This window comes from Mus pahari, chromosome 14, assembly GCF_900095145.1.
Source record: "Mus pahari chromosome 14, PAHARI_EIJ_v1.1, whole genome shotgun sequence".
Classification (NCBI taxonomy): Eukaryota; Metazoa; Chordata; class Mammalia; order Rodentia; family Muridae; genus Mus; species Mus pahari.
Genome location: NC_034603.1, coordinates 44,488,131 through 44,510,532, shown reverse-complemented (window position 1 = coordinate 44,510,532; position 22,402 = coordinate 44,488,131). Strand labels below are relative to the sequence as shown.

The window sequence follows — 22,402 nt, the reverse complement described above, 5'->3', positions numbered from 1 at the left end:
AAAAAAAAAAAAAAAAAAAAAAAAAAAAAAAAAAAAAAAAAAAAAAAAAAAAAAAGATAGCGTATGTAATGAGAGTACAGTGGGCAGGTGTAAAGAGGGCTGAATTAGAAGACTGCTGGATTTTTAGAAAATAACTTTGGGAGAATTTCAGATACATGAATTTGCGGATGTTGGGATACAAGGAAGGGCTGTGTACAGTTTTCTATTTAACAGGATTTGAATGGGGTGAAATTGAGAAGGAACCGGACATAGCAGGGAAGATGCCTAGAACCCAGCCAGCTCTGCGGAACTCATCATAGAGGCAGAGGGAACAACATTTCCACCACCATAAAGACAAATAGAAAAAGCTTCTGTTAGCATCAGGTGTTTGGCATCATCAAGCGCTGTAAATCAAAAAACAAAGAACAGTCGGTAGAGACTGTTGCAGAAAACAGTCAAATACGAGACTTCTGGAAAGGAAAGATACAAAAATAAAATTAGAGTTGTTTTGGCCAGAAGACAGACATGTAGATATTCTTAGAAGTCGAATTTAACTCATTATATACACTGGAAATACTGGCTGGTACCTAAGTGATTCCAACACAGGGAATGAAGAACGATGAGGAACTCGCAGAGAACTGGAAACACCATTAGCAGCCTAGCTGTCTCCCAGTATTTCGTTACAGAATAGCGCAAAACAGAAAAGGAGTGGGCATAGTGGCACACACCTGTAACCTCAGCCATCTAAGGCAAGGAAGCAGGAGGACCACTAATTTTGAGGCCAGCCTGGGCTACATAGCAAGAACCTGTCTCAAAGAAAAAGAAAAATGCATATACTTGTATATACCAAAACCATATACTCTTGATATAATTGGAAAGTAGAGAATGTTAGAATCAAATTTAATAAAATGAGAAAAATAACATCACAGCAGGTATCTGCTTCCTAACACCATCCCCCTCCCCTGCCCATCCCCAGTCCCCCCACCAGACTGAAAAGCAAACACCAGGGAAGATGACGGATGTGACACTCCGGTGTTTATCTAGAACGACTGTCAGAAAGGCAAGCCTGCTGCGGCTGAAGGGTCTCATGGGGTACAAATCAAGCATCCAGTGCTAATCCATCATAAAGGATTTATTTTAAAACAGCTCTTTGGTACACAGAATTTTACAAACATTTATATGCTAATTGAGCTAAATGCACTTGCTTCTCTTTACCCAAATCATGGCTGAATATGTGCTACTCAGACACAGCAGCCATCGTCAGTACTTCTTGGTTTTACAGTCATCAGCGCTGAGACTGCTGCTTTGAGCCATTTCAGAAGTTGAGAGTTCTTTCCTAATCCCAAGCCAAGAGTCATTGAGCAAATTTTTATGAAACCCATCGGCCACTCAAGCAGCAGTTTTAAAAATCAAACATTTTAACACACCACACCCCCAAGTAATTGGATACTTACATAATAAGGAATGACAATAGAGAAAAAAATCAAGTCTTTCTTTTCCACAATTAAGCCATTGCTAATAATGGCAGGAAACTTTGTACAGTAAAAACACTACACTTTGTAATATAAACAGTCTCAAATCTGAGCTGGGTGTTGCTTGCCGAATTCATTGCCCTTCTGTCGTGTGACCTCATGCTCAGTGCCAAGTGTGGGTCAAATGCTCAGAAGAAAAACTAGAGTGAAGTATTCTGAGAAAACATGGGCAACCACAGCCAGATACCTTGGAATCGCTGCACATTTGATTTTGAATTAGTTCTTGGTGATGGCATATTCAGAAACTTTTTTCCACTGCTCAATTTATAAAGCTTATGTTTGGTAACTGGGCACCATGTAGAATCACCACAAACTGGAGGATGGGGCATCGAGTGAGTGCGATCTGAGTTGTGTAGGCGAGACCTAAAGAAGCCATCTTCACAGCATAGCTTCTAATGAAACACAGAGCACAGAGGAGAGGTACCCTTTCCACAATTAAAAATGAGAGAGAAGCAAAAGCCATGATTTGGTTTTGAATCCTGTCAGATGAGAACTGCAGAGCTGGAGTGCTTTCATCCCTGTCACCAAAAACATCCACTGAAGGACCTGACAACAAAAATATCCACTGAAGGACCTGAACTTCTCTCTGTTGATAAGAATCCTAGCTGTGAAAATAAGATATGAATACTGGGGGTGGGGGGTTGGCTCAGCAGTTGTGAGTACGTGTTCCTCTTGTAGACCGCCCAGATTCAGTTCACAGTTCAGGTGGCCGTTGACCATCCCGAACTCCAGTCCCTGGGGATCTGACACCTTCCTCCTACCTTTGGGCACCAAGTATACACACAATGCACATACATGTGAGCTGCACACTCTTACACATAAAACTAAACTTTTTTTTTGAAAAGTAGATAAAGGGCTGATGAGATGGCTCAGTGGGTAAGAGACCCGACTGCTCTTCTGAAGGTCCTGAGTTCAAATCCCAGCAACCACATGGTGGCTCACAACTATCCATAAGGAGATCTGATGCCCTCTTCTGGAGTGTCTGAAGATAGCTGCAGTGTACTTACATTAAATAAAATGTTTTTTTTTTTTTTGTAAAGTAGATACAGGGTTTTTTTTAAATAAGTGGCAGCAATATTATGTGGAAAATACAAAATAATTTACAGACAAATTACAAATATAATTTAGTTCTACTTGTATCTCTGGGATGATTGAGTCGAAATATTTTTTTAAGTTGAAACGTTTTATTATGAGCAATTAGAAAAGCTGGACTGGGCATGGTGGCACACACCTTTAATCACAGTATTTGGGAAACAGGCAAATGGGCCTCTGTTTGTTCAAGGCCAGCTTGATCTATGTAGAGAATTTCAAGTCAGCCAGGGCTACATAGTGAGGCCCACCATGTCGAAAAATAAAAATAAAAAATCTGGGATAGGAAAAATAAAACACACTAACGAATTGGGGAACTACTAAGAAGAGCAGTATCCTAAGCGTCCATTGTTTCCTAAATGGAAGTAGGAGAGAGAGTGGCATCTAACAGTGGAGAAACCCAGCAAGCAGGATACCAGGCAGGTTTAGACCCAGTCACTGGCTGAGTGACAACAGTCCAACATGCCACACAGTGGACACAGGTATATGTACTTTCTGTTGGAAAATGAATGGCTACCCAGTAAAAGTAAGGGCTTACCGAAGCCAGATCAACTTCAACAGAGAATCCCGCAGGGCATCAGTTCCACCCACAGTGGAGTGAGCTGATCTGCCCCTACCCTGACTGCCTGCATAGAAAGTGGTACATTCTGGGTCAGAGAAATGGCCGTAGGTAAAGCACCGGCCACACAAGCCTGAAAGCTGAGTTCCGCCTCCAGAGCCCATGCTGTCCTTCTGACATCTACACTGTGCACACTGTGGTACTCGTCCTTCCCCACCCCCACCCCGACACACGGTGATAATAATAATAAGAATTTTCTAAAGAAAATTCTATTCAGTGGATGATAATAATCATCCAACTATCCAGAGCTTCAATTTCTTAAAAAGTTGTATCTATAAGACAGCATTTTACCAAAAGTTACCTATCAAAAGAAACATCAAAGGAAGGCTGTATCAGGTTAAGACCTGTAATTTCTGGGGCTGGTGAGATGGCTCAGTGGGTAAAAGCACCCAACTGCTCTCCCGAAGGTCCGGAGTTCAAATCCCAGCAACCACATGGTGGCTCATAACCATCCGTAACAAGATCTTGCGCCCTCTTCTGGAGTGTCTGAAGACAGCTACAGTGTACTTACATATAATAAATAAATAAATCTTAAAAAAAAAAAAAAAGACCTGTTACTCCTACAAGTTAGAAAACTGAGGCAGGAGGATCACTTCAAATTTGAGGCCAGTCCACGCTGCATACCTCAAGGCCCCCTAAACTATAGATTAGAACATGCATCTCAAGTTTTTAAAAAATGGGGGGAGGGGGAGATGGGAGTAAGGAGTGCTAGAAAGCAAGAGAGAGAGAGTTACCATGGTTACCTGAATGTAGGAAGCCAGAGAAAACTATGTGTTGTGGGATGTGACCAGGGTAGGACATCAAAGCCGAGTCACCCAAGCAGGAAACAGAGTAGAGGCATCTCCCCTGGGTACACAGAGGATTCCTCCAGACCTCGCCAGACTACAGGCCAATAACCCCAGCTAAGTGCGGAGATTAAAATTTCAAAACTTAGCTGGGCGTGGTGGCGCACGCCTTTAATCCCAGCACTCGGGAGGCAGAGGCAGGCGGATTTCTGAGTTCGAGGCCAGCCTGGTCTACAAAATGAGCTCCAGGACACAGAGGGCTATACAGAGAAACCCTGTCTCGAAAAACCAAAAAAAAAAGTTCAAAACTTGTAGGGTACAGAATTAGTTCAAGACCAGACTAAGTGAGACTCTTATCTCGGAATTAAAATTTTCGTATGTGCACTGTGTGTATGTGCACTGTGTGTATACTTGGTGCCCTAAGGTAGGAGGAGGGTGTCAGGGCTAGTGTGAGATGGGGAAGTGACCCTACCCAAGGCCATGGCTAGTTTCCTAGTTCACTTTCATTCAATAAAGAGCAAGCATGAGAACTTGGGTTTGATTCCCCAGCACCCACATAAGAACACTGGGTGACGCTGCATGTGCTCCTCAGTGCTGGGAGGGCAGAGACAAGAAGACTCCTTGAGCTTACTGGTCAACCAGGCTAGGCAAAACAGTTCAGTGTCTCCAAACATAAGGCAGAGAACTCCTGAAGAAGACACTGACTTCGATCTCAGGCTTACATACATGTGCACATGTGTGTGTGTGTGCGCGCGCGCACACACACACACACACACACACACACAGAGGCATGTAAAGAAGGGCTGGAGCTGCCACTTGGTGGTAGAGCATGTGCCTAGATGTGGCTACCCTAGATCCAATGCCCAGCATTATAGGGGGCAAACCACTCTCCTGAGGTCTGAACCTGTGTGGCTACCTGTTCCAAACACCAGAACTATATCATGGAAGATACAAAAGACGTTAACTCTTCTGCCAGGCCAAGGAATGCCCACACTATCATACCTGGCCGTACGCTCCTGAAAGCGTTGATCAGGAAGGACTCATAGAACACTGCAGATCACCCCACAGCACTGCTTCTGCCTCTGTGGGTTTGTCCCACATGGTCCTCCGTGCTGGCCTGAGAACTCAACAGTTCATGTGACAGCTTCATAGAACAACCCGGCACCTATGCCAGCTTCCTCCATGCCTTTGTGGGTTGCAGTACTGAAGACCTGATGAGTCAGGTATGTCACCATCAGTCAGGGAGCAGAGTCCTTGCTGTTTGTCTCAGGTGACAAGGCTTTACCTACACAACGGATGAGGAAACCAGCCATGGCATGGGAGAGGGTCACTTCTGATAGGACAAATGTGGCCTTGGGCCAGAGCCCTCTTCTTCTTTAGGCTCTTGCCTGTGTGGTCTTCCCCACTATGAACCTTGTTTGTCATGTGGTCTAGCCTTTGGTCCTCGGCTAATATCTGGAGTTTCTGCCTCCTAGTCTGACAGAGAATCCCGTTTCCAAACTTACCTGTCAGTCATTTCCCACTCATGTTTCTGCCAGTGTTTATTTCTCGGGTTCTTTGAGCTAGGTCAGGCCTTTCCTGATGGCCCCTGAGCTATGAGTGTGTATGCTGACACACACTCCTGTTGGGACTGGTGCACCTCTGTGACACCTGGTGATAGATCTTTTGTACATCCAATGAAATGTGTCAAGAGTTCTCTGGGTTTTGCTGATTCTTTGTATAGCTCTTGTTTTTACTTGGTTGATTTCAGCCCCAAGTTTGATTGTTTCCTGACATCTACTCCTCTTGGGTGTATTTGCTTTGTTGTTGTTGTTGTTGTTGTTTGAAAGTGTTCAGTTGTGCTGTTAAGCTGTTAGTGTATGCTCTCTCTAGTTTTTTTGTTTGTTTTTTGTTTGTTTGTTTGTTTTTGGAGGCACTCAGAGCTATGAATTTTCCTCTTAGTACTGCTTTCATTGTGTCCCATAAGTTTGGGTATGTTGTGCCTTCATTTTCGTTAAAATGTAAACTGTCTTTAATTTCTTTCTTTATTTCCTCCCTGACTAAGTTATCACTGAGTAGATAGTTGTTCAGCTTCCATGTGTATGTGGGCTTTCTATTGTTTTTGAAGACCAGCCTTAAGTCTGTGTAATCTGATAGAATGCATGGGATTATTTCAATTTTCTTGTATCTGTTGAGGCTTGTTTTGTGTCTGATTACATGGTCAATTTTTGAGAAGGTACCATGATGTGTTGAGAAGAAGGTATAGTCTTTTGTTTTAGGGTGAAATGTTCTGTAGCTATCTGTTAAGTCCATTTGGTTCATAACTTCTGTTAGTTCCACTTGGTCTCTGTTTAGTTTCTGTTTCCATGATCTGTCCATTGATGAGAGTGCAGTGTTGAAATCTCCTACTTATTATGTGAGGTTCAGTGTGTGCTTTGAGCTTCAGTAACGTTTCTTTTATAAATGTAGGTGTCCTAGCATTCGGGGGCATAGATGTTCAGAATTGAGAGTTCCTCTTGGTAGATTTTTCCTTTGAGTTAGTGTCCTTCCCTATCTTTTTTGATAACTCTTGGTTGAAAGTCTATTTTATTGGATACTAGAAGCCAAAATACCCAACAAAGGGGAGATAGAACCCGTAGAAACCATATCTAGTGGACAGACACAGCCCTCGGTTGAGGAATGAGGCCACCCACCCACCTAAAAAACATTAATCCAGAATTCCCCCTGTCAAAAGGAAATGCAGGGCAAAGAGTGAAGCAGAGACTGAAGGAAAGGCCATCCAGAGACTGCCCCACTTAGGGGTCCATCCCATCTGCCCATATCAAACCCAGACACTATTGCTGATGCCAAGAAGTGCTTGCTGACAGGAGCCTGGTATAGTTGTCCCCTGAGAGGCTCTGCCAGAGCCTGACCAATACAGATGCGGATGCTCACAACCAACCATTAGACTGAGCCCAGGAACCTCAATGGAGAAGTTAGGGCAAGGACTGAAAGAGCTAGAGGGGTTTGCAGCTCCATAGGAAGAACAACAATATCAACCAACCAGACCCCCTGTCTCAGTCAGGGTTTCTATTCCTGCACAAACATCATAACCAAGAAGCAGTTGGGGAGGAAAGGGTTTATTCAGCTTACACTTCCCACATTGCTGTTCATCACCAAAGGATGTCAGGACTGGAACTCAAGCAGGTCAGGAAGCAGGAGCTGATGCAGAGGTCATGGAGGGATGTTCTTTACTGGCTTGCGTCCACTGGCTTGCTCAGCTTGCTTTCTTATTGAACCCAAGACCACCAGCCCAGAGATGGCACCACCCACAAGGGGCCCTCCCTGCCTTGATCACTGATTAAGAAAATACCTTATAGCTGGATCTCATGGAGGCATTTCCTCAACTGAAACTCCTTTCTCTGTGATAACTCCATCTTGTATCAAGTTGACACACAAAACCAGCCAGTACAACCCCACCACCACCACCCAAAGCTCCTAGGGACTAAACCACCAACCAAAGAGTACACATGGGGGCGGGGGGACTCATGGCTCAGCTGGATATGTAGCAGAGAATTGCCTCATTGGGCATCACTGGAAGGGGAGTCCCTCTGTCCTGTGGAGGCTCGATGACCCAGGGTAGAGGAATCGAGGGAGCTGAGGCAGGAGTGGGTGGGTAGGGGAGCACCCTCATAGAGAGAAGGGGAGAATGGAGGGGGAGGAGATGGGGGGCTTGTGGAGGGGAAACTGGAATAGGGGATAACATTTGAAGTGTAAATAAATAAAATAACCAATAAAAAGGAAGAAAAAATGAGTTCTCTGGGACAAATATTCTTGAACTTTGCATGGTCTAGTGTTGGGGCTTTTGATTAGAGAGGTTTTTCTAAACCTCTCACACAGTCTTAGAATAATTGGTTGTCTTAAGGTAAGTGCCTGCTATGTAATGGCACCACACATGTTTAATGCAGATGTCTTTATATTGGAGAAGCATGTGTTAATATGTACTATGTAATGGCACCACACATGTTTAANTATTGGAGAAGCATGTGTTAATATGTACTATGTAATGGCACCACACATGTTTAATGCAGATGTCTTTATATTGGAGAAGCATGTGTTAATATGTAAGTAGTGAGGAGAGTCTGGGGAGGTGCTGGGGGTATAGCTTTTTGCTTCTCATTTTTGAATTGATGACGTGTTTTCAGACAGCTGGGCCCCAGGGAACCTCTCTCCTGGAAGCCTGCTCCCATCCTGAAGCATGAGAAGAAATCCTCAAACAATTAAAGACTGGAGAGTTAGAGGCTTCACCATCCTCTATTGGATACATTCAATTAGCCTGAGCATTGCTTTCTTACCAGACATGGTGTCCATACAACCTGGTTTCTATGTCTAAATCCTTTTTTATTTTTTAAACCCTGCCTTTCAATGCAGACAGAAGCTATAGGATACCCAGTGTCAATACCCTGTTGACTCTCCCAAGAAGACACTGTGGGGAAGTCATGGGTTATTTCTGAGCAGTTAAAGAAAGCTGTCTACCGGGCGCTCCCTCCAGGACCACAGCAAGAAATCTTCGCTTAGCATTTCCACAGAGAGCAGTACATAAGAGACTAAGATGTTAGCCCAGTTTGTAACGGCAGATCCTTTGACTCACCAATAAATACCATGGGTTTAATTCATCTGTTCTTGCATACCTCTGTTTGTGTGGTATCTGGGTATGTATACATGCGTGTTTGTGTGTGTGTGCCTGTGTACACTAGAGCTTGAGCTTGCTGTCAAGTGTCTTACTCACTACGCTTCAGGGTCTCTCACTTGGATAGAGCTCAGGGATTTGGATAGCCCAGCTAGTCAGCTTGCTTCAGGCATTTCCTGTCTCTGCCTTCCAAGCGCTGGGATTATAGGCAAGTTACCATTCGCTTGCCTGGCACTGATGTGGGTGCGGGGGGATTCGAACTCCAGTTCTTACATTTGCATGACAAACGCTTTATCTACTGGACCATCTCCCCTGGCTGCTCACTCTTTTCGTGTCACGTATCTCTAGTCTGAATACAGAAGTTTTTTGCTGGTCTTTGGCTGAAGTCTAAAGTGATAGTGGATAAAAGCATTAGGCTTTTGCGCAGGGACTGTGGGCCTCTTCCCACACTCCATGGGAGAGCTAGCCCAAAGGCTTAGTAACCAGTGAACACAGAGCTCATTTAAGGAAAACTACTTTGTTTTCTAATGTTATTACTTGGAAATACTCAAATGTTAAGGTCCATTTCTTACCTATAATTTCTGGAATAAATTCCCTCAGATTTCCCTGAATTGAGATTATCTCGGTAGATGCTTGGGAGGTTTGCCTCGAACCTTCACTTGAGGGACCCAAGAAGCACACGCCCACATGGCCACGCCCACATGGCCTGTGGAACCAAAGGTTTATTTTCTTGTCTTAAGCATACTTTATGTACTTCTTTTTTTCATTTAATTTAATTTTTTACTTGCATACTTTACATTTCGCTCACTGCCCCCCTCCTGATCACCCTTCTCACAATCCTTCCCCCATCTACCCTCCCCTTCTCCGCTGAGCAGGTGAAGGACCTCTGGTCATCCCCCNCCCCTTCACCCCCTCCCCCCCCTCCCCCGGACTTCAAGTCTCTTTGAGGCTAGGCACTTTCTCTCCCACTGAGGCCAGACAAGGGAGCCCAGCTAGAACAAATCACAGACAGACAACAGCTTTTGGGATAGCCCCGCTCCAGTTGTTTGGGACCCACATGAAGACCAAGTTGAACATCTGCTATATGTGTGCGGGAGGCCTACGTCCTGCCTGTGTTTGTTCTCCAGCCCAGAAACGGACTCAGACAGATGCAGACACCCACAGACAAACAGTGGGGACTCTTAAGGAAGAATAGGAGGAAAGATTGTGGGCCCAGAAGGGGATAGGAACTCCACAGGAAAACAGAGTCAACTAATCCGGCTCTTAGAGACTGAACCACCAACATACACTTCATGTATTTCTTCCTTTTTTTTTTTTCTCTCACCCTCCTCATGTACTTCTAATAAGACATTCTACACAGTGAAATCATTATGTTCTGGCTTATCACCATGGAATGTAAATATATTTCATTATTTTCCCAGAAAAATAGCAATGGTCCTGTGGGAAGTTCAATTATTTTCAACTGTCACTCAAACATTACTAAAACGATGGCAATGAATAAATTCAAGAACGGAGAGAAAATAAAGAGATAAGATGAATTGTTAGCGGAAAATTTACATGGAAAGCTTCATTTCTTGACAAGATAAACATGTTTGTATTCTTCCTACTAAGCACAGTGAGAACTTACGCGTCGTAGGTAGAACAACTAGACGTTGAAAAGAGGAAAGATGTCAGAAGCTAGAAACCTCAGGATCCAAAGAACAAGGTGCCAGTGAGTTCCCTGGGAGTCATTTTGGGTCTTACATACCTACATCTCACCAGAAAAGGCAAAAGGTATAGACTAGAACCACTATAAGCCAGTAGCTCTCAACATTCCTGATGCTGTGACCCTTAATACAGTTCCTCATCTTAGCGTGATCCCAAATCGTTAAGTTATTTTCACTGTTATTTCATAACTGTAATTTTGCTACTGCTATGAATCATAGTGAAAATATCTGTGTTTTGTGATGGTCTTAGGTAACCCCCGTGAAAGAGTCCTTTGACCCCTCCCCCAAAAGAAGTCACAACCCACAGGTTGAGAACCATTGCTTACATAGCCCTGGCTGTTCTGGAACTCACTGTGTAAACCAGACTATCCTCAAACTCACAGAAATCCACCTGCCTTTGCATCCCAGGGGCTGGAATTAAAAGAGCACGCCACCACACCCAGCTCTAAACAATCGTGTGACCAATTAATTTAAAAGTCGTCAGCAGGGAACAATCTCCACAAAGAAAAGAAGAGAGGGCGAAAGACCTGAACAAGTCAATGATGGGAATAAGCTCACCAGATAGGTTCAGCGGCCACGTGCAGTGGGCACAAACACACCCCCTAGTCTGTCAATCACCCTGCAAGCAGAATAGTAGATGTTCTCCAAACAGAACAACGGGAAATCAAGTTTAAGAAATGCGTATCCAGGGCTGGTGAGATGGCTCAGCGGGTAAGAGCACCGACTGCTCTTCCTAAAGGTCCTGAGTTCAAATCCCAGCAACCATATGGTGGCTCATTACCATCCGTAACAAGATCTGACGCCCTCTTCTGGAGTGTCTGAAGTCAGCTACAGTGTACTTACATATAATAAATAAATAAATCTTTAAAAAAAAGAAAAAAAAAAAAAAGAAATGCGTATCCAGGGACCTGGGGAGATGGCCCAGTGTCCTGAACGAAGAATGATCTGCCATCGCTGTGCTATTTTCAAGCAAGTATGGTTTTTAGGTATGCAGCAAACAGAAATGAAAGAAGGAGACAGCAAGCAGGAGATAGTTCGTGAGATCAGACACTCCAGCAGAAAGCAATGGAGGAGACCTGGAGAGTAAAAACCAGCTAGTTGGAGCCTCTCTCTGACCCACAAAAAGGGTTCCAGAAAGAACGGCTTCTCTTAGGTGAGATGTCCAATGAGCCATTCCCACCTCCGGCATCTTTATGTCAGGAAGGTCAGAGGGAACGATCAGCAGTGGTCAAGGACACAGCATGCTGACTCAGATACTTATTCTCCTTCTGTCCTCCTGGACCTGGTATTTTAACTCTTTGGGCCATTTTGCTACACTATTGCTTTCTCACAGAGCCAGCCAGCCCATCCCCAGCTGGGGGGGGGTGTCTTTGGAACACTTTACTAGAGACATAATTGGGTATTAAGTGGGTGTGTGACTGGGGCACGGGGTGACAACCCTATGTCCACAGCCAGCTTTTCTTTTCCTTTCTTTCTTTCTTTCTTTCTTTCTTTCTTTCTTTCTTTCTTTCTTTCTTTCTTTCTTTCTTTCTTTCTTTCTTTCTTTCTTTCTTTCTTTCTTTCTTTCTTTCTTTCTTTCTTTCTTTCTTTCTTTCTTTTCCAAGACAGGGTTTCTCTGTGTAGCCCTGGCTGTCCTGGANCTCACTTTGTAGACCAGGCTGGCCTNGAACTCAGAAATCCGCCTGCCTCTGCCTCCCGAGTGCTGGAATTAAAGGCATGCGCCACCACGGAATTCCTGGTCTTTTTATCCCCACATTCTGAGTACTAGGATTAAAGGCATATACTACCATGTTCTGTTTATGGAGTGCTGGGGATCGAACCCAGACCCTCTTACACTTGGGACCCCCACCCCCACCCCCGAACCTCCGGTCCCAAGACATCCTATTTAAGGGAAGATAATGGAAACGGTGTCTCCTCTAAGTCACCTGCTGAAAAGAGGAACAATCCGAGATGAACAAATTGAAGACTGAAGACTGAAAAGATGTGGTATGAGCACCCAGAACAGCTAAACCATGCTTTCAAACGAGCTACTTAAAGCTGCAAAATAACGAATTGTCCACCAGGTGGCAGTGTCTACGGAGGCTCGCGTATCCCATCAGCCTCGGCGCTCGGGGGAGTGAAAGGAGGCGTGGAGGTGACTCTCTGGCCTTCCAGGCCTCTACTCGCCTGTCCCGACTGACGTTGGGCAACAAAGATGGCGGCGGGAACCAGCAATTACTGGGAAGGTGAGGGCGAGGCCTCCGAGTGGGTTCCGCCGGGTGCAGAGTGGATTTAATGAGGCTGGATCTTGAGGGAGGCAGCAGAGGGAAGAGTCAGGCTTCGGGATGAGCCACACTTTGGGATGAGGTTGTCTGAGAGGAGCCCTGGGCCTGGGAACTTGGGGAAGGAGCCCGGGCGGAGTGAGCCGGACCTGGGAAGGGGTTGGGTCTTGGAGCGGAGGGAGCCGGGATGGAGAGGAAGAGGCGCCTGAGGCTCCAGATGGAAGTGTCTGAGGGGTAGTGAGGCTCTCAGGATGGGGCAGCGGGGACGAGCTCTTGGGAGGAGGGTGTTGAGCAACGAGATCCAGAGCCCGGAAGACGAGCAGTCAGAAGCTTGGAGTTGAGGTCACTGTCAGACAAGTAGGAGTGAGGAGGGACTTGTCAGCGCCAGCCTTGCGGGGATGTTTAGTGGACTGTCGTCTCCTCCTGGACCCCAACTGGCAATTTGAGATTGAGACTTTAATGACGACTGGGTGACAGGATACTGAAAATAACTGCACCTTCTTCCTTGGACTCCAAGATCGGTTTTGTTAAAAATGATAGCAAAAAGGTTCTAATGAATACATTTGCTGTTCGCCTCCCCCCAGGAAAACCTTCAGTTGTGCTTATTTAATTCCTGAAAGTCTGATCCACTCAAGTGAGGTCACACAAAATCTTCCTAGTCCACAGTGATCCACGAAGATCAGAAGTGGCCCACTTTGTTTCATTTAACTGTTTGCTTATTTAGTTTTTAAACCTATCTCCTCTTTCTGTCCCATGAAGCCCCTGGCAAATATGGTATTGTCACCATCAGCCAGTAGACCTAAGGGACTGAATTTTATGTTCTATCTGTCATGTTTTCAAAATACATTCTACTTTATGCTTTTCATTAGATTAAATAAATAGAATTACAGAGAAATATGCCTATAGTTTAAAACATGTATTTAAAATGCCCTTTGGAAATACTTGTCATAGATAGAATTTCTTTTTAAACTATGTAGATAGAAGTGGCTGCTATGATAGTCATTATTGATAGTCATTAGGCTATGGGTTTTTGAAACACTATACTGTAATAATTAAAGCAACTAATATATTGCCTTTATTGACAGTATATCTTTGTACCAGACGCTTTAAGCATGTATAGAAAAACTGAAGGCTTGAGGATTTTAAATGAACTGGATCATCAGTAGACAATAGGTGGCTGAGCTGACATTAGAAGTGGGATTTGGTCTCTGGGTAGATATAATCCACCATATAATTCTGCTTCCTGCCTTGGATTGCAAAATATAATGACACAGTGTCTTGGTAGTCTTTAGTCCTGAGGCATTCTTATATTTTTCCTTCCTGTATTTTACTCCTTTCATTTGAATTCCACCATGAACACACACACACACACACACACACACATATGTGTGTGTGTGTGTGTATATATATATATATATATATATATATACATATGCATACATACATATATAATACATACATACATATTGGGTTTCTAAGTATGGCTCCTTTCATTCAGCTGTTTAGAAACCAAGCTTCTGCAACAGTTTATCCATTTGCTTCTACTTTTAAAACATGCTTTTAAAAAACCTGTCACAGTTGTATTTTTGTCTTGTTCAAAGTGTATGTACTCTTTGTTTTTACCTGACCGCCCCCCCAATTTTTTTTATTAATTTGCTTTTGCTTTTTCTTTGTGTTTAATTGCTGAGGTATTTTGCCTGTTTGAAAAGAGAAAAGAAAAGACCCAAACTCCTAACAGAGTTTTGAAACAAAAAGGAAAAATGTGTCAAAAAGAATGCTGGCTTCTTACAAAGCTAGCTGGTGAACCGATGTGAGGGTTATAGACCATCTTCATTTCTCCTTGATTTATATTCTCCCCTTTTTCCTTTCAAGTTACAGCAGTTGGTTATTGCTGTGAGAGCGTTCTCAGGGATGCTATGGCACTGGCTGTCAAGCTGTCTTTGAAAAAAAAGGGACAGGTTGTGTGTCTCCCATAACTGCCTCCCTCATGGCTCCCATCTTAAGTTTAAATACTTGACCAATTTATTTTCCTAGACATGCCTTTGGTTTCTGAGTAACTAGATCAGAGGTCAATATGTGATCATTTTCATAGTTGCTTTTCTTAAAATAGTCTTATGAATTTAGCATCTACTGATAGACCAGTGATTTACTTTTGTAATTTTCTTAAAGATCTCAGGAAACAAGCTCGGCAGCTGGAAAACGAACTTGACCTGAAACTAGTTTCCTTCAGTAAACTGTGTACGAGCTACAGCCACAGCGGCGCCCGGGATGGAGGACGCGATAGGTACAGGTACTGCCAGACTCTGATGCCTTGCACACTGTGATGCTTTTAAAAGGACACTGACATAGAAAACTCTGACTTGGTCTGCTGCTGAACTGCTGATGTTTTGATTTCCTTGTCATTATCTGTGTGTGTGTGTGTGTGTGTGTGTGTGTGTGTCTGTCTGCCTGTCTGTCTCTGTGTCTCTGTGTGTGTGTATCTGTATGTATCTTTAATCCTTTCTAATCCTAGAGACTAACTTTTATTTGAGATCTTAGACAAAGATTGTGATAGCTGAGGAAGAAACTTCTAGAGTTTAAAAATGAGTTTGTATCAATAGTAAGTTTCTAAAGCCAGGCTTGTACACCTCTGCCAGCACTAGGAGGCAGAGACAGGGGACACATGATTCATTCTGGGCTCCATAGCAAATCCAAAGGAATTTCATTCTCAGTCAGTCCACAGAAATGTCTGGTCTGCTCACGTGATTTTTGTTTTGTTTTGTTTTAGTATTTTGAGACAGGGTTTCTCTGTGTAGCCCTGGCTGTCCTGGAACTCACTCTGTAGACCAGGCTGGCCTCGAACTCAGAAATCCGCTTGCATCTGCCTCCACAGGGCTGGGATTAAAGGGCTCTACCATCATCTGGCTGATATTTTTGTTTTCTAATTTCTCAGTGGAACTGTATATGAATATGCAATCTGTTTTTCTGGTGTTTATGTTTTAGAATGAATCTAATGCAGGGTCCTCACAATCATGGACGTTTTTGTTGTTGTTGTTGTTTCAAGAAACTAGCATATTACAACTCAAGGAAAGGTTATTTGGTGGCGGGGGTGGGTGGGGGGTGGAGGGCAAGGTTTGAGACAGGGTTTCTCTGTGTAAACAGCCCCTGGCTGTCCTGAAAATTGCTTTGTATTCCAGCCTGGCCTCTAACTCATAAGAGACCCACCTGCCTCTGCCTCCCTAGTGCTGGGATTAAATGTGTGTGCCACCATGTCTGGCTGAAAGCTTATATTTTTAAATCTTTTGATTATTTAATCACTTGTTTAAAAAAAAAAATCAGGAAATGTTTGAGGTTCTTAGAAATGTAAGTAATAGGGCTGGTGAGATGGCTCAGTGGGTAAGAGCACCCGACTGCTCTTCCGAAGGTCTGGAGTTCAAATCCTAGCAACCACATGGTGGCTCACAACCATCCCTAACAAGATCTGACTCCCTCTTCTGGAGTGTCTGAAGACAGCTACAATGTACTTACATAAATAAATAAATAAATCTTTAAAAAAAAAAAAAAAAGAAATATAAGTAATAACATCATGAACCCTATTTTGTTAGTGTCTCTTTTTAAAATATAATCAATGCAAGTTCAAATAAAGCCCCCGGTAGCGTCCCACACTATCCTTCTCATTTACATAGAAATATCACTATTTTTGTTACAGACTTGGTACTTCTAGTCAATTCATAGTATTTTACAAAAGCTATTTCGTAGTTTGCTTTTTTTTTAATTTAACATTATCTTTGAAGTTCAGCTGTGGGTGTACTTGGTTACTGTCTTTATTTGCTACATATATTAAACAACTATATTAGGCCTTAACTATTTGATAGATATTTCTAATTTTTGCTACTTAATAATTTTAATAGTTAATATGATCACTGTATTTGAAGTTCTGTTCTTAAAACTTTGTATAAATGTTGCTATGAACGTTTTCACCCAGATTGTACTTATGTATACACCCAGCAATGAGATTATCATTGACAATGAGTTGTCATTTGTTAATCAACTCTCATTTCTGTATTTTTCAATGATTAGCAGAGGATGGATATTTGCTAGCTAATATTGACAACAACAAAACTGAGCTTGAATCTCCGCACATCCATCCTAAGGCCACTGTGTTGTATACATTCCAATAAATCTCTTTTCGCTATTGTAGCCAAAGTGTTGATCCTATTGCATAGGGGCTTGGCTTGCAAAGTTAGCAGGTACAGTGTGTTGACGCTGGGACCTAGAAACAAGCTAGTGGCTCCCCGTGGACCTCAGCGCAAGGCTTTGTTTTGCACACTTTCATTCACCAAGTAAGGAGCATGAGGATCGGTTTGGCTTTTGTTACTTTATGAGTGCATCTTCTGTTCAGAAAGCTTTTTTCCTGGGTTTAAGGCTCATATTTGTTTTTTCCAGCAGTATACAATTTTAAAACTCAAATCTTCCAGGAAATATTGTTATAGGATGCTTTTCCTGTGCTCTCTGCTTGGATTCCCTTTTAAAGAAACAATGTCTTGAGAACATTCTGAATTCAGCTACAAACTGGGACTGATTTTGCTTTCCCTAGAGAGCCTAAGGTTATGAGGTTGCAGGCTGAGGCTGGAGCTCCGTGTCCGGGAACTGTAATCCCCAGCTCTGGAAGATAAAGACTGACTGTGCATGCTGTCTTAGTTAGGGCTTTACTGCTGTGAACAGGCACCATGACCAAAGGCAAGTCTTATAATAACAACATTTAATTGAGGCTGGCTTACAGGTTCAGAGGTTCAGTCCATTAACATCAAGGCAGGAACATGGCAGCATCCAGGCAGGCATGGTGCAGAGAGCTGAGAGTTCTACATCTTCATCTGAAGGCTGCTAGCAGAATACTGACTTTCAGGCAGCTAGGATGAGGTCTTGAAGCCCACACCCACAAAGACATCTACTCCAAAAGGGCCACACCTCCTAATAGTGCCACTCCCTGGCCAAGTATATACAAACCATCACACATGCTCAGTGTTCCTTTTGATATCCAGCTTTATTTCAGCATGAATAAAGTTATCAGTGAACAGAACCTTTCTTTTAGGAGTCTTGAGTTTTTTTCTGTATGTTTAGAGTCAAGGGCTATAGATCATCTCACACCTATTAAGTGAACTAAATTCAACTGAATCCTGTTATAGAGAATGAGGTGGTTTGTTTGTTTAAGATTTATTTGTTTTACGTAAGTACATTGTCACTGTCTTCAGACACACTAGAAGAGATTTCATTACAGATGATTGTGAGCTACCATGTGGTTGGTTGCTGGGAATTGAACTCAGGACCTCTGTAAGAAAAGTCATTGCTCATAACCAGCCCTGAGAATGAGGGATGAGGGTTTTTTTTTTTTCCCTTTTCCTTTTTTTTAAAAAATAAGAATGAGGGGGTTTTTTGTTTTGTTTTGTTTTGTTTTTAAACCATTTCCCTGGCCTTCTCTACTGTCCTAAGAATAGTGAATATTGGAAGAGAGTGCCCTGTTCATTCAACAAATATTTAAAGAACAGTAAATACCATTTGCCAGGTGCTGGGCATATGTGTGTGAGAAGACAAGCAGTTTCCTTCTTGATCTCTACAGACCCATTGTTCTCTTCAGTGTACCTTGTAGGAGGGTTCAGATCAGCGGCAGAGAGAGCTGTTCTGTGGTTGCACATCCTAGGAGATCCCCTCACAACCTTGGTTTATGGGACACAGTAAAAAACTGACCCCAGTCCCCACTTTGATCACTATGTGGCCCAAGCTGGTCTCAACCCTGTTACCTTCCTACCTCAGCCCCCCAAGTGCTGGAATTACAGGTGTGTACCATCATGCCTGCCTAAGAACTAGATAAGTTTATGTCATGTTGCAAGGCATAGAAATGGGAATGTTTGCAGAAGAAATAGAGCTTATGACCTAGTGAAGCATCTGAAATAGGAATCCTTATCAACGCCAGGCATGGTACATGCCTGTAGTCCCACATGGTGCATGCCTGTAGTCCCACGCTGAAGAGGATGGGACAGAAAGACCACGTGTTCCCAGCAAGCCTCTGTCTTTAAGGAAAAAAAAAAACCTGGGGCTGGAGCCATAGCTGCTTTTGCAGAGGACCTAGGTTTGATTCTCAGCAACTGCATGGCCACACTCACAAGTGCTTACACCAAGACCAGGGAATCCGGTGCCCTCTGGTCTCTTCCACTCTGCATGTACATGATGTACATAAACTCACACCGGCAACCAAGCACACCCATAAATAAGGTAAAATAAGTGATGTTTTAAAAAGTTCTTACTAGCAGCTCTTTAGCAGGTTCACCGATTGGCTTCATTATGAAAGTAAGTATTTGAGGGGACAGTGGTCGCTGAGGTTCTTTTGACGTTGAGTTGATGACTTAGTCTTTTGAGTTGCCACATTCAAACGCTGTGTTAGAGCAGGAATCAGCCTCCACTCAGGCTGGAGAGTTTGATCCATTTTGGTATTGTTGGGAATAACTGGTCTGTATTAAGCTACTCACGTGGTCATTTGCCCAGTATGGGTTTCTAATGAAGGGCACTGGGTTTGAGAAGAGACAAGAAACTTTTAGATTTGCATCTGTCAGACACCTTTCATCTGTGAAAAGTCAGATTCCTGACTTACTCTGATATAAAGACATGTTAAACACTTTCTCCACATCCTCATAAACTAGGATGAGGCGGGCTCATATGTGCTGTGTGTGTGGGGGGGTGAAAGCATGCTGGCCTCCCGGCTGTGAGCCTGAATGCTGTCTGCTGAGTTCTGAATAACTGTTTATCTAATCGGGTCATTTGCATCTCAGTTTTCCTTTTGATAAGAATCATTAAAGGAAGAGAGAATTTAAAGGCATAAGAAACCATATTTTGGAGAAAAGCTAAAGATTATTTCCTCTTAGACCTCATAATATAATCTGTGGCCAATTTTTTTCCTTCACTATTATAAGGAGCTTTTGCTGCTTTTCCATTATTCTTTCAGAATTTTAGTTGCTTAGAGTATTCTTTATCATTTGGAGAGTGGTACACAGCATTTCGACTGTCTTTATTTCATTTATGTTTTGTACTGTTTTTTAGTATTTTTGGATTGTGAAGGGTTTTTTGTTTTGTTTTGTTTTTTGTTTTTTGTTTTGGTTTTCTGAGACAGGGTTTCTCTGTGTAATCCTGGCTGTCCTGGAACTCACTCTGTAGACCAGGCTGGCCTTGAACTCAGAAATACGCCCGCCTCTGCCTCCCAAGTGCTGGGATTAAAGGCGTGCGCCACCACTGCCTGGCAGAGGGTTTTTTTCATTGATTTATTTTTTTCACTTTATGTCCTGATGGTGGCCTCTCCCCTCCTCTCCTCCCAGCCCCACCCCTACAAATCCTTCCCCTCATTATCCCTCCCCTTATCCTCAGTGAAGGCAACCCCCCTTGGGTACACCCCCTTCCCCCAGGGACATCCAGTTGCAGTAGGACTAAGCTCATCCTCCCTCACTGAGGCCCAACCAGGCAGTGTATTTAGAGGTCTCCAGTTGTTAGGGGACCCACATGAAGGCCAAGCTGCACATTTGCTACAGATGTGTAGGGGACCTAGGGCCACCTGAGCATGCTCTTTGGGCTCTTTGGTGGGTGGTTGAGTCTCTGTGAGCCCATGGCCCAGGTTAGTTGACTCTGTAGGTCTTCTTGTGGTGTCCTTGACCCTTCCGGCTCGATCAGTTCTCTTTCCAACTCTTCCGCAAGACTGCCCAAGCCTCTCAGGAGACAGTTATGCTAGGCTGCTGTCTGCAAGCATAGCAGAGTGTCATAGCATCAGAGGTTGGTTGTCTCACATGGGATAGGTCTTAAGTTGGGGCAGTCACTGTTTGGCTGTTCCTTCAGTCTCTGCTCCATTTTTATCCTGTGTACTTGAAGGCAGGATACATTTTAGGTTGAAGGTTTTGTGGGTAAGTTGATATCCCCACTCCCTCCACTGGAAGTCCTGCCTGGCTACAGGAGGTGGCCATTTCTGTTTCCATATGCCACCCTGGTAGGAGTCTCTAGGATTACCCCCATAGACTCCCCGTAGCTTCCCCACCCCAGGCTCCAGCTTAGTCCCAGAGATGCTCCCTCATCAGTTTCTATTCTTATTCCCTGCCCTCTCCTGTCCCCTCCCCACACCTGAGCCCCATTCCCCTCCTCACCCCCTCTCCCATCCAGTGCCCTCCCTCCATCCACCTCCCATGACTGTTTTGTTTCCCCTTCAGAGTGAGACCCACACATCCTCCCTTGGGCCCTTCTTGTTACTAGGTTTCTTTGGGTCTGTGGATTGTAGCATGGCTGTCCTGTACTTGGTGGCTGCTATCCACCATCAGTGAGTAGATGCTGTGTGTGTCCTTTGGGGCTGGGTTACCACAGGAGTCAGTTCCCTCCCTCTACCTTGTGGATCCCAGTGACTAAACTCGGGTCACCAGGCTTGGCTGCAGGCACCTTTCTCCTCTGAGCCATTTTGCTGACCATAAAATCATAATCTTTAAAGAAAGATGAGGCATGTTTTGGAGTTTATTTGATCTCTTTAAGAAAAATTACCTGATTATTTTAAGGATGTTTTAAAGGGCTAAGTAATGGATTTTTTTTAATTGAACTTCTCTTTAGTTCTGACACAACACCCCTATTAAATGGATCAAGTCAAGACAGAATGTTTGAGACAATGGCAATTGAAATTGAACAGCTTTTGGCAAGGGTAAGTGCTTTTGGGTAAACAGCTAGTTTGCTATTTGTTAGATATGATTCTGCATTATACTGTTTACTAAAAACATCCATTCATTCACTGTGTGCTCCTCCTCTGACCACTTGAATTTTCATAGCAGCCATCCAGATTGTAACGTGCTATTTGTGGGAATTGCCAGTGACCAGCCTTGTCTTATTTACTATCAGCCAAGAGAACATATAGGCAGAGAGTTTACTTGAGCCATGTTCGGTGCTTTCTAAACTATTTTCCTTCTCTTTCTAGCTTACAGGAGTAAATGACAAAATGGCAGAGTACACCCACAGTGCAGGGGTGCCCTCCCTGAACGCAGCCCTGATGCACACGCTGCAGCGACACAGGGACATTCTGCAGGTGGTGTATGGGGCGTAGTGATATCTCCATGTTACTGAGGTGGCTGGAAGAGGAATAGCTAACTGTGGTTAGAGTGTCTTTTTAGCAAATATCAAAAGTATAACAAAGCACCATAAATGTGTAAAAATGTATTAGGTGGTATTAAAGTACAGATGTATACATTGGAAGGCAAACATTTTTATTACTGAAAAAATTAAACAACCATGTGATTTAAGAACTCTTTAAAAATTGGTACCCAACTTTAAATCTTAGCACTCAGGAGTCAGGCAGTCCAGTTTCAGTGAGTTCAAGGCCAATCTAGTTTATATAATGAGTTCCAGATCAGCCAGGACCACATAGTGAGACCCTGTCTCAAGATGGTGGTGGTGGTGGTGGTGGTGGTGGTGGTGGTGGTGGTGGTGGTGATAGGAATAGGAGAGATGGCTTCATGGGTCAGAGTGCTTGCAACAAAAGCAAGCAGATCTGAGCCCATATAAAAGCCAGGCATGGGACTGGTGAGATGGCTCAATGGGTAAGAGCACCCGACTGCTCTTCCAAAGGTCCGGAGTTCAAATCCCAGCAACCACATGGAAATAAATAAATAAATAAATAAATAAATAAATAAATAAAAGCCAGACATGGCCATATGGATCTGCAACCTCAACTTTATAGGAGATGACAACAGGTCATCCTAAGAACTTGCTGGCCAGCTATCCTAGCCAAAAGAGCAA

General features: G+C 43.6%; 1 protein-coding gene across 1 annotated transcript in view; it reads left to right on the top strand.

Annotated features, from left to right (window-relative positions):
- Positions 1-12,524: 12,524 nt before the first annotated feature.
- Positions 12,525-22,402, top strand: part of Gosr1 (golgi SNAP receptor complex member 1) — a 35,619-nt gene continuing 25,741 nt past the window's right edge. Inside the window, exons 1-4 of the mRNA XM_021212612.1 lie at positions 12,525-12,583; positions 14,789-14,909; positions 21,227-21,314; positions 21,585-21,692. Of these exons, the coding sequence (XP_021068271.1) occupies positions 12,553-12,583; positions 14,789-14,909; positions 21,227-21,314; positions 21,585-21,692 (348 nt within the window). The 5' untranslated portion in view covers positions 12,525-12,552. The remainder of the gene's footprint in view (positions 12,584-14,788; positions 14,910-21,226; positions 21,315-21,584; positions 21,693-22,402) is intronic.